The sequence below is a fragment of the Equus caballus genome, chromosome 1 (genome assembly GCF_041296265.1).
Source record: "Equus caballus isolate H_3958 breed thoroughbred chromosome 1, TB-T2T, whole genome shotgun sequence".
NCBI classification, from domain to species: domain Eukaryota; kingdom Metazoa; phylum Chordata; class Mammalia; order Perissodactyla; family Equidae; genus Equus; species Equus caballus.
The window spans coordinates 11,640,999-11,663,179 of record NC_091684.1 but is presented as its reverse complement, the minus strand read 5'-3'; the positions used below and the strand labels follow the sequence as shown (position 1 = coordinate 11,663,179).

The following is a 22,181-nucleotide window of genomic DNA, read 5'->3' as shown; positions in this document are numbered from 1 at the left end:
AAATGATCTTCGAGTGAGAAAAGCAGAGAGCGGCAGGCTCTCGTACCTGCAAGCTCCCTGCCCCTTGTCCTCCCTCTGGGCTACAGAGCCTTCTGGAAAGCTGCCGCCTGGCCTGGGTCAGATTGCTCACACGCTGCCGCCTCCCAGGCCAGTGTTCCCAGCCTTAAGCCAATGCACATTTATAGAACACTTCCATGTGATCCCGGGGGAAGACAGAGCGCGGGCGGAGAGCAGTGCTGAAAAGGCAGAACCTCACGAAGAGAGGGCCTCTGCCCCCTCTGCTCCTCGTGCTAGGAGGATACTGGGTAAGTCAGTCTCAGATTGATGGCTTTATTCCTTTTGAGCAACGTGTGCCTTTAAACTGGTTTGGCTACTGAGATTAGAGGGATAAATGCATTTCTTTCCTTTTTTTCTCACAAAAGGAAATTAAAGGCACATCTGTGCTTCTTTCCGTTCCCCCCCCCCCCCCCCCCGCCCCGACTGTCTCCGAAGCCATACGAACTGTGTTTTTTCCTTTCCAAGAAGTTGCCGGTTACTTTTGGTGGGACAAGTCCCTATTGATCTAAGCCTTAGTCTCTTTGTTTCTAAAATAAGGGTTGGCCAGAAGATTACTGAAACTTCTCTGGCCTCTGTTATGATTCTGCCCATTGCAAATTGGATTTTCAAGTATTTATGGTCTGTGGGGTGATGATTTAAGAGAGCCCTTAAGGCCCTCTTTTATGGGAAAAGTTATTTTAAAACTCTGGATGGTGTTGACTTTGACATGTTTACACAGTGTTTCTCTAAACTCAATAAAGTACCTTTCCAGACTTGTTTCTGACCTTGTGGCTGCCAACTTGAGCTGCCCTGTGATCCTGACAAAGACTGTGTGTTTCTGAGTCTGACTCGGTGTCAGTTAAAACTGAATCATCAGATCACACTGAAGGAGGGCGGATTCTAAGCCTCGTGAGAGAATCCTGCAGTTCAGTTAAACACAGAGTGTGAGTGTGTGTGTGTGCGTGTGTCTATGTCATAGGATGTTCCATGAATCAGAAATGCACAGACTGAAATTCCTTATCCCCCTTACACCATGTACAATCTAGTGCATAAGATCTGCATATGTGTGTGTATAGGGGCAAAACACCTCCCAGTTTTAGCTTCTGCTTCCACATTGGCCCCTGTCTTTCCAGTGAATCCCTGTGGGCTGTCTGGGGTTTCCTGCTCTCAGCTCTAGCTGACACTACCCTGGTACTTCCTTCCGCTTCCTCCTGCACAGACACCAGTGCAAGGTGGGTCTTGTGGCTGTTGGTGGTTGAGGTTCAGGGGAAACCTTGTCATCTAGTTTTGTTGTAATTGTCCATGGGTTTTTTCTTTTTTTCTATCTAGTTGCTCTGTCTGTTTATATAAGGAGATTTGGGGAGATCTAAAAACTCTGCTGCCACCATCTTCCCAGAATTCTACTTATCAGGTTTTTAATTGCAATCAAGGAGACCAGCTTGCTTCTTTGGTAGCTCCAACGGGTAGTGATAAAGGTCTGGCCCAGAGGCAAAGGAAATGGGAAGGAAGGGGACAATGAAAGAGACATTGGGAAGGAAGAATGTAGAGGGCTTGGTGAGTATATATTGGAAAGACAAGAGGAATGGAGCAGAGGGAAAAATAAAAGATAATCATTCATTCTTCCAATTCAGTCAGCAAACATTTAAGTGACCCCCATGTACCAGACTCTGGGAAGGAGGGTACGGTTGTACACCACACTCATGTAATCCGGGCCCTCCTGGAGTTTCTGGGCTGGTAGGGATGCAGGTACTAAGCAAGAAATCACCGTGGGGTGCAGAGTCACCATGAGAGTCCCAGGGGATTTGACTGGAAAAACACAGTCCTCTGAACGGAAATGGGAAAGTCAAGGGAGGGGGTGGCTTGGAGAAAGATATCAAATTGACATTTCAAGAGGTTGAGTGGCTGTGAGTCATCTAAGCAGAGATAGCCATCAGAGAGTTAGAAATGCAGTTGGGGTAGAGAGGGAAGTCAGGGCTGGCGGCTAGCTTTAGAGCCTTCTACCTGGGCTCAACAGAGGAAGTTGTGGAAACCAATGGACTGTTCCCAGGAGACCAGGCTAGAAGACCCGATCCTGAATCCCATTAAATGGTTTTACCAAGAGAGCGGGAGGAGCAACTGGAGAAGAAAAAAGAGAATAGGATTTTGTAGCACCTTGTTAAGTGGAGACAGGTTTGAGGAAAGTGGGAGTGACAGTGTCAGATGCTACAGAGATGCTGCAGGAGGATGAGGACTGAGAAAAAGCCAGAGTTTGGGGGTCATGGGCAACTTTGGTGTGTGGTTTCTATCAGGGAATGTTTGGTTGTAAGAAACAAACCCACTCAAAAGGACAAATTAGTTGAGAAGACACAGCTCTGGGCTGTAGCAACTCTTTTCATCCCTCCTTCTCAGCTACCTCTGCTTCATTCTGGTCTGAGCGTGGACTGGTCTCCTCTGCTGGGCCCCAGGTCCCACTCCTCCCTCAGGTCAGCACGCACAGGCTCCAGGTTTCTCTGACACTGATTCCAGCTCCCATTCCTCATCGCCTTGTGACTTGTGGCCTCCCTCGACTGACTTCCAGGGCCCCTATCAAATATCCAGAGAATCTGAATGGTCCAGCTGAAGCCGGAATCGACCGCTATTTCCATTAGCAGTGTCTAGGAAATGGGTTTGTGTGATGGGCCAAGACCATTCAGTCAGTGAGTGAGGGGGTGTGGGGAGTAGGGGGAGAATGGAGGACGAACAGTTTTCAGAGTAAAGGACAAAGGCAGGCCCTCAAAAGTTGCCTGCTCAAGTGCGTGATTTCATGGGAGTGGAGAAGTGAAAGCTGGGTTGCTAACATCGGTGCTACCAATTCATACGAAGTTGTGTATTTAATGGCCAGGAGCATGCTGGGGGTAGGTGACAGCACTGCGTGGCTAATAGGAAAGGGTGAGAGCCAGGACAAATGCAGTTCACTAGACTGGGGATTATGGGGCAGTAGAAAACCAAACTCACTATGATGCTGACCCTGGCCCAGTGCTCTGACTCCCAGGGAGACCACAAAGCTCAAATGAGATTTGTCCATCTCAGCGCAGGAGGGTCCATCCCAGCCCCAAAGGCAGAGCACGGGGACCAAGACTCCACGTGGTGAGGCAGCAAGAGAGCAGCCTGACACTGCCCAAAACACTGACACAAGAAGACTGTTATTCGTGGGCTTGCCTGTAACCTTTGAGGGTCACTGGGCAAACCACGACCCTTGTCCCAGGGTGCTCAATTCAGCTTAGAATTCTTAGCGTTCAGAAGAGGTACATATCAATGTGTTTTTATAATCCTAGCTGCTGTGGCAAGTTCCTGCATGTGTTTCAATCCTATGAAATGCCCGTGTATAGCAGGAACAACTCACGATAGTTGCCACCTTGCCAACGTTTCATAAATGTTGTTAATGAGAGTGTTTAAAATTGACATGGTGGAGAGAGTGGCTGGGATGAGTGAATGCTCTGAGTTTGTAACCTAAAAAGGGGAAATTCTGCTGCACACTCAAGTCAGGAAACAGCCTCGGCAGAGACCTGTGCCAGATCTGGTGCCAAAGAATTATAAAGAGATTAAACCCAGCGACACAGGCTGGTGTTCTAGCAAAGAGAGCTAACTTTCTGTAGTCAAGCTGCTGACATCTGTGTAAAGTTCAGGAATTACTAAAATTGGTTGTGTCTCAGTACTCTGAGGCTCCAAAGAAATATCCAGGCTCTACCAAGGACTGACTCTCCCCAGAAGAGTTACCTTTGATGCTTATCAAATTCCGAGTTGCAAGACTTAGCCCATGAAAGAAGATTTCATTCTGGTTGTGCACATTATGTGTGAAACAAGTGTGAAGAGTATGGATGTGGGTGAAGCTGGAGTGATCATTTCTAAGTGGGGCCAAATCTTTCATTTTGAGGGGACAAAATTTCGTAGGTGACTCTGTGAGCTTAAAAAATGTGGCTCTGTATTCGCTTTCGGTCATTCAAAAAGCCATTCCTGTGACGTGCTTCTGCTGACACTGATAATGAGGTTCAAGTTAGGATCTGACAAAGTTATTTTGCATCTCATATTTCATAGCAAACAGATGAGACAACCAATCCTTGAATCCCGGTAGTCACAAGACCATCCTCTCATGTGTTCCAGTTCTTTGCAGAGCGTTTGGTGATGTTATTGTTTGCACTGCCTGGTGGAAGTTTCCTGTTTGGCATTTGTTGCATGTGCTTCCCTCTCCCCCAACACCAGCCTGCTGGATGCCCCGGGACTGTCAGTGATTTTGCAGATGCCTCCTCCTCATTTAGCATAAACAAAGAGATTCAGGTTGGCTTATCTTGGTCAACAGGTATAGAGGGAAATGATGCAACTACAGATGCCAATGTTGGAGAAGCAACTAGATAGAGAAGGAACAATGCCCACGGGCAATCTGTCTTTAGTACCAGAGCTTCTTGTCAGATGGGCAGATCCTAGTCATAGGGAATTCAGGAAGTTATCCTTTGGGAGATGTATTCATACATGGCAAGATCAGTCCTCAGGCCCACGTTCTGGAAGCCAGGTGGTAGTAGTCAGACACATAGTACTAGGAACCAAACCATCATGAATGGGAGAGACGGGCTGACCTAGGACTTGGGAAGCAACACTTGGACTTCAAGGTCCGTTGGAGGTGCTGGGTCTCACATCTGAAGTTCAAAAAGGAAATTTGGTTCAGAAAATGCAAATCTAAAGTAGCTAATTTCCTGGCAGACCACCTTGATGCATGCTTAGGAAGGGCTGACCCAATTACAAAGCTCGCCATTGCAGGGCAAAGGTTGAGTCAGCCAGGATTGGCTCAGGAACTGGAGTGGACCCTAGTCACAAATGAAAGAGGAGGGCTTTCTTTTCCTCCCTCCCACTGTCGCTCCTTTCCTTCCTTAATCTTTCATTATGGACTTTTCGACCACGCACAAAGGTAGAGAGAATGTTATAAGAATCTTTATATACCCATTATTGGTTTCAATAATTACCTACAATGGCCCATCTTAATTCATTTATTATTATTTTATTTATTCCTTTTTTTTTTTTTTGAGGAAGATTAGCCCTCAGCTAACATCTGCTTCCAATCCTCCTCTTTTTGCTGAGGAAGACTGGCCCTAAGCTAACATCTGTGCCCATCTTCCTCTACTTTATATGTGGGATGCCTGCCACAACTTGGCTTGATAAGTGGTGCATAGGTCCACACCCGGGATCTGAACCGGCAAACCACGGGTCACTGAAGCAGAATGTGCAAAGTTAACCACTACACCACCAAGCCTTAATTCATTTATTACTCCACTTTCCATTAATGTCTGTCCCCCCTAACTGCCATATTGTTTTAAAGTAAATCATTCCATCATTCAATCAGTAATATTTAAGTATGTATCTCTATAAGATGAGGACTCTTTTTTGTATGTGTATAACCATAATATTATCATACCTAAAAAGTAAAAAATAATTCCTTAATATTAAAAGTCCTGTCAGTGTTCAAATATCCTTCATTGTCTCTCTCTCTCTGTTTTTTTTTTTTACTGTTGGTTTATTTCAATCAAGATCCAAACAAGAACCACAAATTGCTTTGGGTTGATATATCTCTTAAGGCATTTTTCCATTTTTCCCCCCCAGTTTTCATAGCTCTTCCATATCCTCCACTATATATATCGTCCAGAAATTTCCTATGTCCTCCACCATTATATCTATCTTTTCCTGTAAATTATTTTTGTCAGGGTTATAAGAGTTATTATTATTATTATTGGTTTGTTTTGTTTTGTTTGCTGAGGAAGATTCACCCTGAGCTAACATCCATTGCCAGTCTTCCTCCTTTTCTTTTGTTTTGCTTGAGGAAGATTAGCCTTGAGCTAACATCTGTGCCAATCTTCCTCTATTTTGTATGTGGTATGCCGCCACAGCATGGCTGATGAATGGAGTAGGTCTGTGCCCAGGATTCGAACCCCCAAACCTGGGCCACCAAAGTGGACCATGCAGAACCCTTAACCACTTGGCCACAGGGCCAGCCCCAAGAATTATTTCTAAGTCTTTGTCTGCTACTTCCAACCTCTCGGTCATCTGTGTGTCTGCTTATATTGATGGTTCTCTCACTTCATTATAGGTCATATTTTCCTGCTTCTTCATATATCTAGAAGCTTGTTATTGTATATTGCATATTGTAGATAGATGCTGGATTCTGTTCTTTTCCAACAAATAGTTTTGTATTTTCTTCTACCAGGCAGTTAAATTACTGGGAGATTGCCTGTAGAGGCTTAGTTTTAGACCTTGTCAAGGTAGGTCTATTTTGATTTAGCACTTATTCTTAGGGCATAATCCTTAGTCCTGGGATATAGTCCTTATTCTTCAGCCTTGGTTCTTCTGGAGTTTCAGTGAGAAGCTTGAGGTATTCACCAAGCCCCTCTAACTCAATGGGACTTTAACTCCAAACTGCCTTCTTGGCGCTGAATAGAAGCTGAAACCACTCTTAGATCTCTCAGCTTCCAGCCATTGCTTTTTCCTGAATTCCTTGGAGCTCACCCTGAGTATGTGCATTTTAGGAATTAGCCAGAGATCTGAGGGGAATTTGTGTGCAGATTTTGGGACTCTCTTTCTGTGGTTCCTTCCTTTATGAGGATCCCCCCTCAATTCCAGTCTCTCTGGCAGGCTCAAATTCTGTTTCTTCAGCTTAGCAACAGTGCACCTTTCTGCTTGGGTTTTGCCAGTTTTGGTATGTTTCAAATTTTTGAACTCTAAGGAGGTCAATTTTGGTAATTACCCTGAATTTCCCTGGGAAATTGTACATTTCATGCATTTTTTATTTGCATAGAAGTCTGCCAAACTCTCTCTTATAATTTTAAAAATTTCTTCCGTGACAATGGCTATTTCCCTCTTGTCATTTTTTGTTTTGTGTATTTGTGCTTCCTCCTTTTCTCTTCTTCATCAAGTTAGCCAATGATTTTTCTATTTTATTAATTTTCTTAGGAACTATGATTTTGCTTTGTTCTTTAGATTGCTGATTTTTCTATTCTTCACCTCATTAATTTCTGCTTTCGTCTTTATTATTTTCTTCTTTATACTTTCCCCGGTTTGTTTTGTTTTTCCTTTCCTAGTATTTTGACTTGGGAATTTAATTTATTTTTCTTATTTCATTTTCAAAGATAAATATGTTTAGTACAATGAATTTTCTACTGACCACTGCTCTAAATAGATCCCCTATTTTCTTATTTAACCTTTTACTATCTAGGATATTAGGGTCCCCTCTCAGTTTCCTTTAACACTCACTCATTGCCTATAACAATGAGCTTGTTCTGGTTTCCTCTTTCCCTCTCTGTCTTCTCCCAGTTTTTAGGTGCATTATTTCCTACTTTGTTAAATGAAATAATGTCCATGCATTAGTCTTCCATCCTCGCCCTTCCATCTTTGTTTTAGTCTTACATGCACATTTATATATTTTTTAATCCTCATCATCAGTCCTTTTACTAAAGTTTTCCCAGTCATTACTTGGTTAGATGAAATGCATTATTTAGTAGATTCCCCAGGATGGAATCTGATGGGAGCAGAATTCAGTAAGTTATTATACGTTGAAAACCGTTTTTCTCTAGCCTTAATATACAAAGGACAGCTTGGCTGGATGTAAAATCCTTGGTTCACACTTTAGTTCATTGGGGCATTTTTAATACTGCTCCATTGTTACTTTGCTTTGTGTATTGATTTTTTAAAAAATATGATGCCAGTCTAGTACTTTTGGCTTTGTAAATTATTTGATATTTCTCTCTGGAGGTCACAAGCATTTTATCTTTTATATTTGAAATCTGATAGTTTTACTAGGATCTATCTTGGAATTGATTATTTTGGGTAAAATTTTCCAAGAATCCAGTGAATCCTTTCAATGTGTAGATTCAAGTATTTTTCTATTTCTGGAAAGTTTTCTTGGATCAAGGTTTTAAATATTAGCTCTTGGGCCGGCCCAGTGGTGCAGCGGTTAAGCGTGCCCATTCTGCTTTGGCGGCCCAGGGTTCACAGGTTCAGATCCCGGGTGCGGACATGGCACCGCTTGGCAAGCCACGCTGTGGTAGGTATCCCACATATAAAATGGAGGAAGATGGGCACAGATGTTAGCTCAGGGTTAATCTTCCTCAAAATAAATAAATAAGTAAATAAATATTAGCTCTGTTCTATTATTTCATTTTTATTTCAGAGACTTCAATAATAGGAATCTTACTCCTTTGTCTGTCTCCCATTTCCATCCTTTCTCTCTCATCCTTTTGGCTGCTTTCTTCTGTCATTTCTCATTCTCTTCATTATTTTCCTGATTCTTCAATGCTCTTCATTAAATTTTTATTTAAATCTATTCTTTCTTGGATGCCTTGTGATTTACTTCTTTCTGAGTTAATTGAGCTGTTTTCTATTTCCTTCCTGAGTACAATCCACAATCTTTTCATTTCTCCCTGACTTGTCCATTTCTATTTGCATATTGGAATTTCTCATTCACGGTGTTTTACATACGCTCAGAGAATATTTGATTCTGTTGGGTGTACTGACTTGTGCTTTTGTTCTACTTCTTAGCTGTTTTTGGGGCATGGGAAAGATTTTCCTCAGTGATATGTGTGAAATGTTGTCTCCTGACATTTTGGTTTTTTGCAATAGCTCTGTATGGATTTGTTGACCTTCATCCTGTCCCTTTTTATAGCCTTGGGGTGCTTCCCAGGGTTCCTCGTTTAACAGTGCCCTGTTCCGTCTGTAGAGCGGAGTCCATGTTTGGTGGGGTGGGGTGGGAAGGTTTTGTGAGTCTTCTGATTCTGTGGTTCTCTTTTTTCTTGCTGGACTCTAAATTTTCTCTTTTTCTTTCTTTTCCCCATTCAACACCCGGTTGCCGTAGTGTGCTTCTCCCGTCCTTTTTGCTTTTTATCCTCCCCTAGAGCAATGCATTTGAAGATGACCCCTTTACGTTGTGCCTATCCCTTTAAATGCCCTGTGCTTTGAGGTCCCTCCCCTGTGTCCCTGCTCTGACCTGCCCAGACGCCTTTTTTAGTATTCTTCTGATTTAGGATGGACTTCATCATTCTGACAATAATTTGAGATCAACTTAGGCTCCATTCATTAGCTTCCTTCTTCTGGTCTTCTCCACCATTTTCCTGGGAAACTAAGTCTGCCTGTGTCTCCACGAAGATTTGTGGTGGGATGAGGGTGGGAACGTGAGAAACTGCTCGGGGATGCTCTGACTTCTCTCCTTTCAGTCACAGGTACTTTGAAGGATGCTTAAACTTCTGTGTCTTCTTCCCCTGTCTTCAGTCATACTGAGGGCCTGGTTTTTGCATACATTTGCTTTCTGCTTTTCATTGTTTTCTACCGTTCTGGGAGGGAATTTTGGGAGGCAGGTAGCTGGACGCCTCTGTTGTTTTCAGCTACCTCAAATGCTAATTTGGAAAACAGGCAAATATGAGTAAGATGTTCTTTTTTGTTCTTGCTGGAAAGAAGTATAGACTGATCAAAAGGTACTTAAAGTCTTGTTGATAAGGACTCTTAAATTATACACAGTCATGCGCTGCATAACAACGTTTCGGTCAGTGAGGGACCACATATGCGACTGTGATCCCATAAGATTAGTACTATGTAGCCTGGGTTTGTGGTAAGCCATACCATCTAGGTTTGTGTAAATTCACTCTATGATGTTCGCGCAATGACGAAATTGCCTAAGGACTCTTTTCTCAGAACACATCGCTCTTGTTAAGCAATGCGTGACTCTAACGATTATTACTGTCCTTAATTTTTTAAGGATAAATTTACAATAAACTTATCTGAGGAACAGAAGTTTTACATAAAATTGCCTGATGTTAGCTGAAACTCTAAATCCTAATAATTGCATTTGCAAAGTCTTATTATGTCATAGAGAAGGCAAATATCTTTATTTTCTTAGTTCAGCTCTAACATATGGCTCATCAATATTAATATCTTTGCCTCTGATATAATTAGCCCTGATCCCCCTTCTACACTCAAGATCTCTCTGGTGTTGTTTGCATTGAAACGGCCTCCCCCCCCTCATTCCATTCTCCCCACACCCTCCCCTTAGCCCACAGTTCCCAGTGATGTTGATACTGTATTTGATTTCCAAAAATGACAGCACAGTTCAGCTTTTGGATTCAAACTGATGTCTGAATTTTTGTGGGTTTCAACAGCTTGTTTTCATAAAAAATATGGTTTTGCTAATCTCCAGTCTGCAGAGAAGGACTATATGGAAATTGGGAGAAAGGGGAACCTTATATTTGAATGTCATCAAGTATCTGTTTTAGCAGGAAAAAAAGAGACCCCTCACTGCAAATCGATATGCAGCTTCATGTTCCATTTTGGGCTAAGGGGCTATGAGTGGTTTATAACACAGGATGCGCAGAGCCTCACCCGCAGAGAGCTGTGAGCAATGAGGTTCAGTCTGGCATAGACTAAGGTGGCTCTCGGGGTCCCCAGTCAAGGGGCCATGTTTGCAAATTGTCATTTCACCACCAGAGAGGAATTTGATCCATCCATCGATCCTCCCTCACATGGCATCCTTTGTGACCCAATGCACAGATCTTCAAGACGGCCAGCCAGACTTGGTCCAGGCTGGTATCAAGGATGGTTAAATGGACCCTCTGGGGGAAATCTTATCAGTTAGGTTTTGCCATGTAACAAACCACCCCAAAACGTGGTGGTTTAGAACAATAACCATTTATTCAGCTTCTGACTCTGTGGATTGGCAATTCGGCCTGGGCTCAGTGGCTTCTCTGGGTATTCTCGCGGCCTCAGCTGGGGTCCTTCATGTGTCTGCAGGAGCTGTGGGCTGGCTAGCTGATGGCCACCCCTCATCAGCCACGAAGATGAGAGAGCTGGTGATTCAGTGCAGTCCCAGAACAGGGCAAATTTAGGTGGGCCCTTGAGTAAAGGCCTGTAGCCCAGTCTAAGTTGATGGTCCATAAAGTCAGCTACATTGTCCCTTCTTGGTCCTCAGGCCTCACCTCTGACCATTGCCCAGCCCATGACTAGTGGCCTCAATATTATCCAGAGCCCTGGGATAATGTCTCATTGGATCATGGCAGAATCTAGGTTACGGAGCAATAGAAATTACTTCCCAGTGATCCAGTATAACCTCTCCAGAGGACATGCCTCAGGAAGTAGTGAGTTTCCCATCACTAGAGGCATTCAAGCAGATCCAGAGATTCCATGATTAGCTCCAGCTTCTGGTGTAGAGGTTCAAAACTTAGACAGCATCACCAACAGAGGTACCTGGCATCTGTCCTCAACGAACCAGATTCCAGCTGATGAGCTAGACCCTTTAAGACCTGTCTCAGACATCAAGGACATGAGACCCCAGATCTCCCCACTGAAAGGCAGCACAGGGCTACAAAGCTCTCCTCACTCAAGAATCCCCTTGCTTCTTGAGAGATCCTCTGACCCCAGATTGACTGCAGCCTTCCCACCTCCCCCACCACACCGTGTCCTTGCTCACCTGGCCCTCCGCATGCTCTCCACCCTGAATGTTATGCTGGCACAGTCCCTGGCCCCATTTCCGATCCTGCCAACCTGACTGTCGGGCACCCTAAGTCCATCCCCCATCACAGTTCTCTGGTTTCAGTACCTTCCTGCATGATCTAACCAACCGCAGGTCCAGGCTGACTCCCACTCACCTTATTCTGAAACCTCATTGGCCATTCCAGGCAGAGACAAACGATAAAAATGAGATATGTGTTTTTAAATGGCTAAAACTTGGAAAAAAACTTAGTATCCACTGCAGCTATTAAATATGATGTCATAGGCATGGGGAAATGTTTTTGATGTGTTACCTTTACATGAAAAAAAAGAAAGTATCAAAAAGAGTACAGACAGTATGCATGATCCCGGATTTTGTTTTTGTGGGTTTTATTTAAGTTTATAAATATATGCTTGCCCAGATGTCAGTTGGGGTTTCCTTGCCCCTTTTAGCTTTGAGCTGAAGTCCACGACTGCTGGATCTGCACAGTGCTCCCCAAGGTTTCTGTGGAACCAGGCTTATATGTCCTGGTCCCCTCTGCCTTCAGACTCCTGCTTTACGCTGTCTCTGTTCTGTTCCATGTTGTATTGACCCAGACACGAATAAAGTGCAGCCCCTTCTTTAAGGTCCCCCCCTCCCCAACCCCAACCCCTGCCAAAAACAAAGCAAAGTGCTCACAAAGCATTCGTGAAAGTAGAATGAAGATCTAGGGGCAGAGAGAGGACAGCTTTGCCTACACTAAAGGAAAATAACTTCAAAGTGACATTAGGCATCCTTGTTATTCAACTGTCCTCAGTCCCTCCACTTCAGGGGAAGTTCCACCAGCCCTTCATCCCAGCGTTCTCTATCTCACACCAGCTTCCAGGTAGAGCACCCCCCGTTCCTCTCTCTGCCCCATGTCCTCCTCTCTGACCATCCACCTCGGGAACCAAACCTCAATTACTCTCATTTCACATGGCAGCGAAGTGACCGCCTCATTTTACCGAGCATCAGCTCCCGTCAATGCTCCACACCTGCACGGATTAAATCAAGTTCTTTCCCCAAACAAAACCTGTTCCTTCCCAAGAGGAAGCCTATGCTAGCCTTGTCAGCACGCCCAGGCTAGCCTGCTGGAGGATGAAGGAGAGCTGAGATGCTCCAGCCAACAGCTGGAGCTCTTTCGGTTTGGGCAAGGTACCTAAACTCTCTGGCCTTAAGTTTGTCATCTGTGAAATGAGGGCGTTAGGTCAGGGCAGCCTCTCCACAGCCAGCTGGTGGCTCACCGGTGTGCAGGCAGGTTACAGGAGCTCCAAGACTTCAATTCCCTCAACTCTTGGTGTGGCCAGCTGGGGGCTGGGCAGTGGGTGAGACCTCAAGCAGCCTTGTCCCTTTCCCAGGTCAGGGGCTGTATAAACGTGGTCATATTCTGTGCCAGGATGTGAAAGGCTGGGAGGCCCTGTGCCAGAGCAACGGTCCCTTCTAGTTCTAACGGTCTGTGGTAGAGATTGGTGTTTGGCTGACAGGAAGTCTAGGTTCTGATTAGGTGATAATTTGTTGCTGTTGTTGGTGGTGGTGAATCCTAGACGGCATCGTATTAAAGTTAGAACTGATGAATGGCGTGAACTCACTTTACTCCTTCATTTAGTTGAACAGACTGATTGGATTCCAGTGCAGAGAGTCCTGCACCAGGAGAAAGTAGACCTGGGTTTGGATCCCAGAGCCGAGTAAGGAACAGGAACCTCCCAGTTGTTTTAACAGAGAGAACTGAATACAAAGAATTGTTCTCTAGCGAAGTGCAAAGGCAAATAGTGAAGTCTAAGGTAGAAAGGGAGGAAGCAACTGTAGGAACCAGCTACCACCCTTGAGGCCGGGGGAGCAAAGAGAAGAAGATGAAATTATTAAAATTTAGAAGCTTAGAGGGAGGCCCCCCAGAGGGGAACCTCAGACCTCTGCGAGGGGGCTCCAGACTCCGGAGGCCAGGCCATGAGGCTGGCTCCGTAAGTGTTGGGAAAACTGCAAACTGGATTCCCTGCTGCCATGGGGGTGAAGCAGGGAGGCCGGGAGATGCTCCCAGAAACAGGGAGCGGACAGGAAGGACTGTGCTCTCCTTCCTCCTTCCTCCTCCAGTCTCTGCCCTTCCTGGCGGAGCCTTATAGGAGCAGTTTGCAAGGCAGAAATGGTGTTTGCAGAGTCCCCCAGCATCTGAAGGTGGTGGGTTTGGAGCTGAGAAACAATAGCTTAACTGGCCCAGCCTCTCGCCAGCAGAGCGGGAGGTCAGCCTTGTCTCGGATCTCCGGGTCTTGAGAGCAAGTGATTGCTGAGCTCCTCATAGCCCTCACAGCTCCACGACTGGACTTTCATATCAAAATTTCTCAGAGAATGTGGGAGGCCTCAGCGACGCGGGAGGGAAGGGGACGGGAGGCTAAGGGCAGAGTGTGAAGGAAGAGCTGTCGTTTCGCTCAAACCCACAGAGCAGGCAGATAGTTGGCGCTCGTGAAGGTCGCCTGCCAGAGCAGAAAGCAGGCAATGTCTCTGAATCAATCTCTTCCCCAGGTTACGGCTGTTTGTTTATATTAAAACGGGAACATGATAACAGGGCTATAAGTAGCTCCGTGCTCAGCTGTGCAAGGTAGAGAGAACAACTGAATTCAGCCCCTGGAGGGAGAAGCTGAGGTCTCCTGCCGCCTGGGATGGGGGCTGGCGCCAAATGCGGGAATGGCAACTGGCTCAGGTCGCTCGCTGGGTTGGTGGAGGAGCCAAAGGAGCTGCAGGGTCAGGTGAACCTGAGCTCACCCTCGGTGAGCAAACAGCATCTGGAATCCTCTTGTCGGCGCCTCCCACATCCTTGGCTGCTGCAGGACCTGACTGGCTGGAGGCCGCTGCGGCCGGAGCGGCAGGAAAGGTAGGTCTCATCTGACCTCGCTGGTCTGGTCTGGAGGTGACTCCAGAGCCTGCAGAGGCCTGGTCAGGCAGAGCCTGCCTGTCTGAGTCTAGTTCTGGTTCCAGACCTTGCTTGCTGTGAGATGTTGGGCAAATCACTTCCACTCTCTGGGCTTCAGCTTCCTCCTCTGTGAAAGGAGGTGTTGGAGAAGATGACCTCCAGGTCTTTCCAGCACTAAATTATTCAATGCAGGAGAAAAATCAAAATTTCTTAAGCCCTTAAAACAGATACATTGCTATTACATACAAAAAAGAGTTTTTTCAATAGAGAATAAAAAACCCTGACTAGAAACCTGATGCGACTGTCTGACTCCTCAATAGATCCCAGTAGGCTGTTCTCACAGGACAGTGGGAGGTTAGCTGCAAAACCTCTTGAGCCTCCGTGTTATCATGGATGAAACGGGGCCTGCATGATCTTGTGTCCGACGCCCCAGCTCCCTGCACCTCCCCACCCTCCACCCAGTAGGTGAAATGGGGCGTCAGCCCAGCCTGGACGTCATAATGTGGGTTCTGAGCTGCGGCCTCTGTGCACATGCTCCTTCTGCATAGTTTAACTGCTCTGTCTGTCCTCATGTTTCCATGTCCCTTCCTGTTTCAGACTTGGTCCCTGGCCCCATGTCCCCAGTCATGCTCTTGGCTCCCCTCAGCAATACTTCTGGCTACCCAGCCCTGCTGGGCTGCCTCAGCCATGACGGTTAGTCACCCAGCCCAAACCTGGACTTGCTACCCTCTTCCCAGATCAGTGAGGGGGAATCCATAAGCTGGGACCTTCTCAACCAGATTTAGATGCCAAAAGCTGGAAAACACACACTTTACTACAGAGTTAAATGAACAACAGACAGAGGCAGTCAATTACCTTGAACTCTGTACAAGAATCTTCCAAAGTGGCAGCATCGCATCGTTCATCGTGCGCAAGGTTCGGAGCCTACCAGACTCCATCCTTCCTCTTACTCTCTGCTGGTCTTTTGTCATGCCTCTTGACCTCTCTGGGCTTTGGTTTTTCATCTATAAAAAAAGAAAACCCCTACCCCATAGCTTTGCTGTCATAGACATACTGTTAGCACTTCACAACACTTAGCACGAGGAAAGAGCTCAAAATTTATAAAATGCATGAATAAGTGAATTAATGAATCAAAAGACTGTCCTGGTTTATATTTAGGGTCTTTTATGGCTGTGACGATGTGACACCAATATACCAGTTGAAAAATAAAAATTCTCCCAAGCAGCTGTCTTTTAAAACGAATTATACATTTTAATCTCCAAGAGACTAGGTGAGGTTTGGCTGGCTGTTTAGTCTCCATACACAGAGCAAGTGGGTAGAAGAAACCTCCGTGAATTCAGTCTTGCTTGTGGCAAGCCGGCTTGAACTAATGAGAAGCCTCAACCAAGGATGGTTTTTGAAGAAGCGCTGTTTCATGCCCCGAGGACAGAGAGGCGCCCCACCTAAGTGTCCATCTGATGCCCAGCATCGGCCACACGGAGGGGCAGGACTGAAATGACGTGCCACTAGCCCAGCAAATACTTCATTGTAAGTGGCTTGGTCAAAAGCTCTTGAAACTTTCTTCTTCTCAAGCCTATGTTATAAATTTTCTTAGTCAACGTTTGTTTCTTCTAGTCCACAAGTCAGTTAGCTGAGCTGCTATTCAGATGCACTGATTTCTAAATTAGCAGTGTCTGAATTCATGATTTTACTGAAAGGATAATAAGAAGGCAGTATAAGCTTTGTTTCACTGAGAGATTTGCCTGTTGGAGGCTCCAAAGAGACCCATTGCCGATAATAACATAATAGCCAACGGTTTATCTAGGGCTTGATCGATTCCGAGAGCTTTACAGAAATTCACTCCCCACAGCCACGTGAGGTCGGAATTGTTCTGATTCCCATTTTAGAGATGACAAAACCAAACACAGAGAAGTTAAATAAAATTTGCAGAGTTTATACATCAGGTGAGCGGTAGAGGTGGCATTTAAATGGTGGTAGTCTGGCCCCCCAGGATCTGGTTCGTGATCACAGCCCTTTACTGCCTCCCACGGGAGGCTGTCCCAGAGATACACGTGGGAAGCCACATACACGTGCATTTAGCCATCTGGGGGTTGGGGATGGAAACCTGCTCAGTTACTTGATGTCTGGTTTGGAGGAAGACAGCACCAAGAGAGGGAAGTTGATCTGCCAAGGACATGTGAAGACAGTAAGTCATGGAGACTGAAGTTGGGGTCCCCTCCAACTACTGCCTCAGGGAAAGGGGGTCGTGGCTAAGGAATGTGGGCACTCTGGGTTCCAAAGTGCCCAGCATCTGGACCTGTCCCCTGTGCCTGGGCAATCTGTCATTATAAGACACAGAGCTCCTAGGACGGAAGCTGGAAAGTCCCTATATTCATTTGCTGTCTTCCCTAGTGGCACTGGCAGCTTCTGGTGCCAGGTGGCGGCCAGGACAGCAGTGGTGTCACGTGTCGGTGATGATGCCCCGTGTCTAACAGCCAAGGTGGTGCTTCAGAGGCCAGTGGTGGCAGCAACAGGGAGGCCAGCAGCCACCCGTGAAGCTGCAGAGTTGCCTGAGAGGGTGGCTCATGGAGGGAATTCACATTGCAAATTGAATATTGAATATCGAAACTTCTCCACCCTCAAAGTCCTCAGGAACCAGCTCTTTCTCTGTGTTTGCCCACCTGTCAAAGACCTGCCTGGGATCGCGCTTCATTCCCAATTGGCTCACCCAAGATATTTTGCTTAAGAAGATTCTCTTCCCTGGAAGAATTCTCTTGTGATTTGGGGGTGAGGGGGATGGGAGGGCAAACCTTATTTCTTATCCCTCCAACCCTTAATCATACAGAAACCTGATATTAATAAACACAAAGGCAATAGTTTTCAAATTTTTTGCCCTGGTATTGGAATTCTTTTTTCAAACAATATCTTAGGCAGAACCCCAAGATGTGACATATGTTTACTTCAAAAAATTGAGGTGAAATTCACATAACACAACCATTTGAAAGGGAGCAATTCAGGGGCATTTAATACATTCACAATGCTGTGTGCCTCTACCTAGTTCCAAAACATTTTTATCATGCCAAAGCAAAACGCTGAACCCGTCAATAGTTACTCTCCCTTCCCCCAGCCCCTGACAACCACCAGTCTGGTTTCTGTCTCTCTGGATTTGTCTATTCTGAACATTTCATATCAATGGAATCACACAATATGCACCCTTTGGGTCTGGCTTCTTTCACTTAGCATAATATTTGCGAGGTTTGTCTGAGTTACAGCATGCACCAGAATTTCATTCCTTTTTACGGCTGAGTAATATTCCGGGGTATGGATAGACCATATTTGCTTTTCCATTCGACTGTTGGAACATACACACTTCTCCTCTGTTTGAACCAGAAGTGGGCACTGAGCTCCCCTCCACATCCAGCTTTCCCTCCAAGGAGCTCCTGACCCTCCTCTGTGCTTGGAGAGACACCTGGTCTCAAGGAAGCCTTTGTTGAAATGCTGACTCGTTCCCCTGGAGGAGCCGCATATTGTAGTAGGCACGAGGGGCTTCTGCAGCATGAATGAAAGGCTCTGACACTATAGAAAGAAACTCACTGCATTCATGCAAAGGAGTGGCCAAGTGGTAATAACTGGAGAAATCCCAGGAGTTGGGGTGGCTGCCCTGCAGTCCCACCCTAGGGCCACAGGGCCTCCTCCACCCGAGCTGGGCAGGTCTGCCTATCAGCGATCCAGGCCAGCCTGCTGCTTTTTATGACTTCACTTGTTGAAACTCAAGCCACGCCTCGGTGAGTACATTCTGCCCACACCAGCCCATAAACAGGTGCCAGACTGCTGGCGTCATTGTATTTCCACAAGTTTTCTTTGACTTTCCATATTTACGGCGGAATTTTCCCAGGTGCAAACAGGAAGCCCCTTGAGCATTTCACTCCTTTCTAGAAAGAAAGGTTTGTCCCCTGCTCTCAAGCATAAAGGGCGAGCGAATGATTCACGGCGTCCTGCTCCCGGGACGGGACAGCAGTCCTGCTCCCTTAGGTGCAGCCAATCAGATCACAGGGCCAGTTTTAGTTTGGATAAGCCTCTTCTGAAAGAAGCCCTGCGAAAGTAATAACTGGCTAAATCCTCTGTCTGAAAGGCCCCGGACGCGATGGGCTGGGAAACGCTGAGTCCACAGTTGTGTCGCCGCGGTGGCTGCACGGCCCCCGCGCAGGTATGAAGCACAGCTGGTTTGTATCAGTGTCGAGGGTGGAGACGGGCTGTTTGCCCAACTGGTTGAGGTGAGTCGGTGCCTAGGCTCAGACCTCACCCGCTCCTGAATGGAGGAGGAGAAAGTCCAATCGCTGAAAAGCAGACTTTCGTGGGCTGCAGCCTCCAAAGTCGGAGACCACCCCCGAACGTAAGTAGACGCACAGCCGCGCGGGCCTCCTGTCTGGTCCTGGGGAAGCCCCAGGGAGGGGCAGGTCTGGAGTCGCCAGGAGAGCTCCAGTGCAGCCAGGCCTTCCCTCTGTGGTTCTGAAATTTACACGGGGCCGGAAGTAGCTGTGCCACTGTCTTCAGTCTATTACCTGTTTAAAAAGCTAGTTAGGATGTTCTGATTCTTAATACAATTACTGAATTTTATTTGGTGAAGGAGCTTCCAAAATTAATATTACATTGAACCATATGACATGCCAGCTGCGTGTGGTTCATCCCGTCGGGTCGAGGAGTTACAGTAATTGATGAGGGCATAATGCTTGTAACACAATGTAATTTTCTAAAGAGGCATCATTTCCCAAAGGAGCATAAAAAATAAACTGAAGTGATAATTTTAAGCAAATGAAGTTTTTATATTCTGTAAAAGTGAGTCTATGATTTTTTTATTTTGTCCATCTTACAAACAGCGAGAAAAGATTAAGGAATTGTATCCTTTTGATTAAAGGCTTAGGAGTGAGAGAATTGATCACTACAGTGACGTCACTCACAGTTTTCTCAGTCTGGGGGCATTTTAATTGGGCCTGCTCAAAACACTTAGGTTTTCTTTTCCAGCGACTGTTCTTTACACATAGTGCTTGGTACTACTAAATCAATGTTGGTCGAATCGGTAAGCAAATCAACGCGCACATTTTATTTTGAGTAAGTCCACTGCTGTGCAAGAAATCCTGAATTAGAAGGCAGAGGACTGAGCTCTATTTCCATGTTTGGCCTCCCAAACTGGGTCTTGGGCAAGCCCCTTGCCTTCTCTACCTCAGTTTCCCCACTCGGTTAGACAGGTAATCTCTAAGGTCTAAAAGTCTATGATTTTTAAAGTTTTCTGTAACTTAGTTTGTCCACCTAGAGAAACATGAAGGTAATAGTCCCAGTCCTGCTTGTGTTTTGGAGTCTAAGGGAACCCAGTTGGACAAAGTCAGCACCTGTCCTGGGTTTCTCCGGGAGCTGTGTGGGAAGCATCCTTATTAGGATGATGATCAATAAACAGTGTCCGTAAGTGAGCCCGAGGAAATGATTCTGGTTGTCCCTGCAGTGCGCGGCTTTACATGATTATTTATTCGATGTCTGGTCCCAACTACCCATTTTCCTCAGCAAGAAAACCGTTCTGCCTTCATAAAAATATGTGCAGAAGTGAAAGTGATTTGATGAAACAAGTGTTTAGAGTAAAAAATATAAAAACCATATGTTGTTGAAGAGAAGTGGATTTCACGCCTCCTAATGTTCGACTCGGAGCTCTGCTGTCAGTGACAGCGGGAAACCAGCCATACTCTGGATTTCCAAACCGAACACAATTAGAAACAGAAAACCCTCCACCAGCGGCACTCCTCAAGCTCTGTTTGGCAAATGGGCCCCTTTTGTCACTCCGTTTGTGTATATGTGTATATGTGTACATTGGCATTAACTCAGAGGCTTGGTAACACACTCGTTTCTCAGAAGTGTCTGCCAACCCCGGGGTGGGGAATAAAAACACCAGCCTGTATCGGGAGAGACGTCTGGGTGGCATATCGCAAAAGAAAACCCTTCAAAAGCAATTTCCATGATGTGACTGCAGAAATAAACATTTCCCATCATCTGGCTTTTGAGTTTGGGGAGATGAACAGACAGAAGAAGCCTCAGATCTCCTTCAGTTTTACACATGTACATACCCTCTTTTTCTTCTAGTCGCCTCTGATAAAATCCTGAGGGACGCTGGGCACCCTGAGTCACCATGGGCAATGAGAACAGCACTTCGGACAACCAGGTGGGTGTCGGAGCTTCTCCCTCGACCTACGTGGGTCTCTTGACTGACCTTGACCAGACTCTTTTTTTCAGCATCTCCCCTCTGCCCAGGAAGAAGCAAGCTCAGGCACAGATACACCTGGATACATACAGGCGTATATGTATCCACATAGGTCTTAATTTCGTTTTCAGAATTCTCATATTAAGGCAAGCCCTAATTTTATAAACTATAAAAACTAGCTTTACTTTTTATTCTGTGCTTTTAAAATTGACATATTGAGAGTTTGGGACATTTTTCCTGGCTTATGCCCACCCATCCGCTTACTTACATGAAAGCAGCAGAGGAGGTAGAAATAAAATTTTTCCACACTCCTCCCCAGAATAAAGTTTTGGCCCTTAAAAAGTGATTTTAAAATCTATCAACATTGAGCAGATTAAATTGCGGAATTGACCGTAACTGCTTAATTGTGCATAAGGCTGGGATATTAAAATATATTCAAATTTTGTAGTTAACTATTCTAAGTTTGAGAGTTTTAATTCAATGCCCTGGTGAACAAAATCAGGGAGACATTTCCCCATTTATCCCACACACAATGGAAATTTTGAATTAATGGTATTGAGTTCTTTGAATGAGAAAATTGGACCTAAAAACCAGCATAATGCAATTTGTTTTCCCTTTGCCTTTTTCTGCCCTACAATCTTTTCTCAAGCAGGAAAACAGGAATCATCATCAAAAAAAAAAAATGGGGGCAATCTTTAGGGGCAGACAAAAAACAGTAATTGTGTGAAATGACTGGGTGTGAGACGATAGGGAGAGGTGGGTACTGTGGCCACCAGGAGGGTTCCTGTCCTGTTGTCTAAAGGAGGCAGCCACCATCCACTCCAGCAGAAGGTCACCCTGTGGGAATGTGGGCCTGGTGTTACAAGATCTTCCCATTTCTTCAAGAGAAGTCAGAAACCTGTATTTTTTCTATGAAATCAAAGTTTTTGGTTTTTTTTTTAAAGATTTTATTTTTTCCTTTTTCTCCCCAAAGCCCCCCAGTACATAGTTGTATATTCTTCATTGTGGGTCCTTCTAGTTGTGGCATGTGGGACGCTGCCTCAGCATGGTCTGACGAACAGTGCCATGTCCACGCCCAGGATTCGAACCAACGAAACACTGGGCCACTTGCAGCAGAGCGTGCGAACTTAACCACTCGGCCACGGGGCCAGCCCGCAAAGTTTTTATAATCAAACTTTTTTTTTTGAGATAGTGGTAGATTGGCATACTGTTGTAAGAAATAATACAGAGAGATCCCGTGTACCCACTACCTAGTTTCCCCCAAGGGTCACATCTTGCAAAACTATAGTACCAAAACCCAAATACTGACATTGAAACACTCAATACACAGAACATTTCCATCACCAGAAAGATTCCTCTTGTTGTCGCTATAGTCACACCACCTCCCTCCTGTCCCGCATCCCTAACCCCCAGCAACTTCTAATGGGTTCTCTATCTCTATAATTTTGTCATTCTGAAAATGTTATATAAATGGAATCATACGGTATGTGACCTTTTGGAATTTTTTTTTTTCACTCAGCATAATTTCCTCG

General features: G+C 45.5%; 1 protein-coding gene across 26 annotated transcripts in view; it reads left to right on the top strand.

Annotated features, from left to right (window-relative positions):
* TACC2 (transforming acidic coiled-coil containing protein 2) overlaps positions 1-22,181 on the top strand; it is a 210,163-nt gene continuing 187,982 nt past the window's right edge. For 13 of the 26 annotated variants that reach the window (XM_070257900.1, XM_070257852.1, XM_070257398.1 and 10 more), the window contains exons 1-2: positions 179-305; positions 20,532-20,610. In XM_070257900.1, coding sequence (XP_070114001.1) covers positions 20,578-20,610 — 33 coding nt within the window. In that variant the 5' untranslated portion in view covers positions 179-305; positions 20,532-20,577. Of the gene's footprint in view, positions 306-18,244; positions 18,799-20,531; positions 20,611-22,181 lie in introns of those variants that run through there. The other 13 variants (XM_070258003.1, XM_070257216.1, XM_070257638.1 and 10 more) reach the window with 7 other exon arrangements.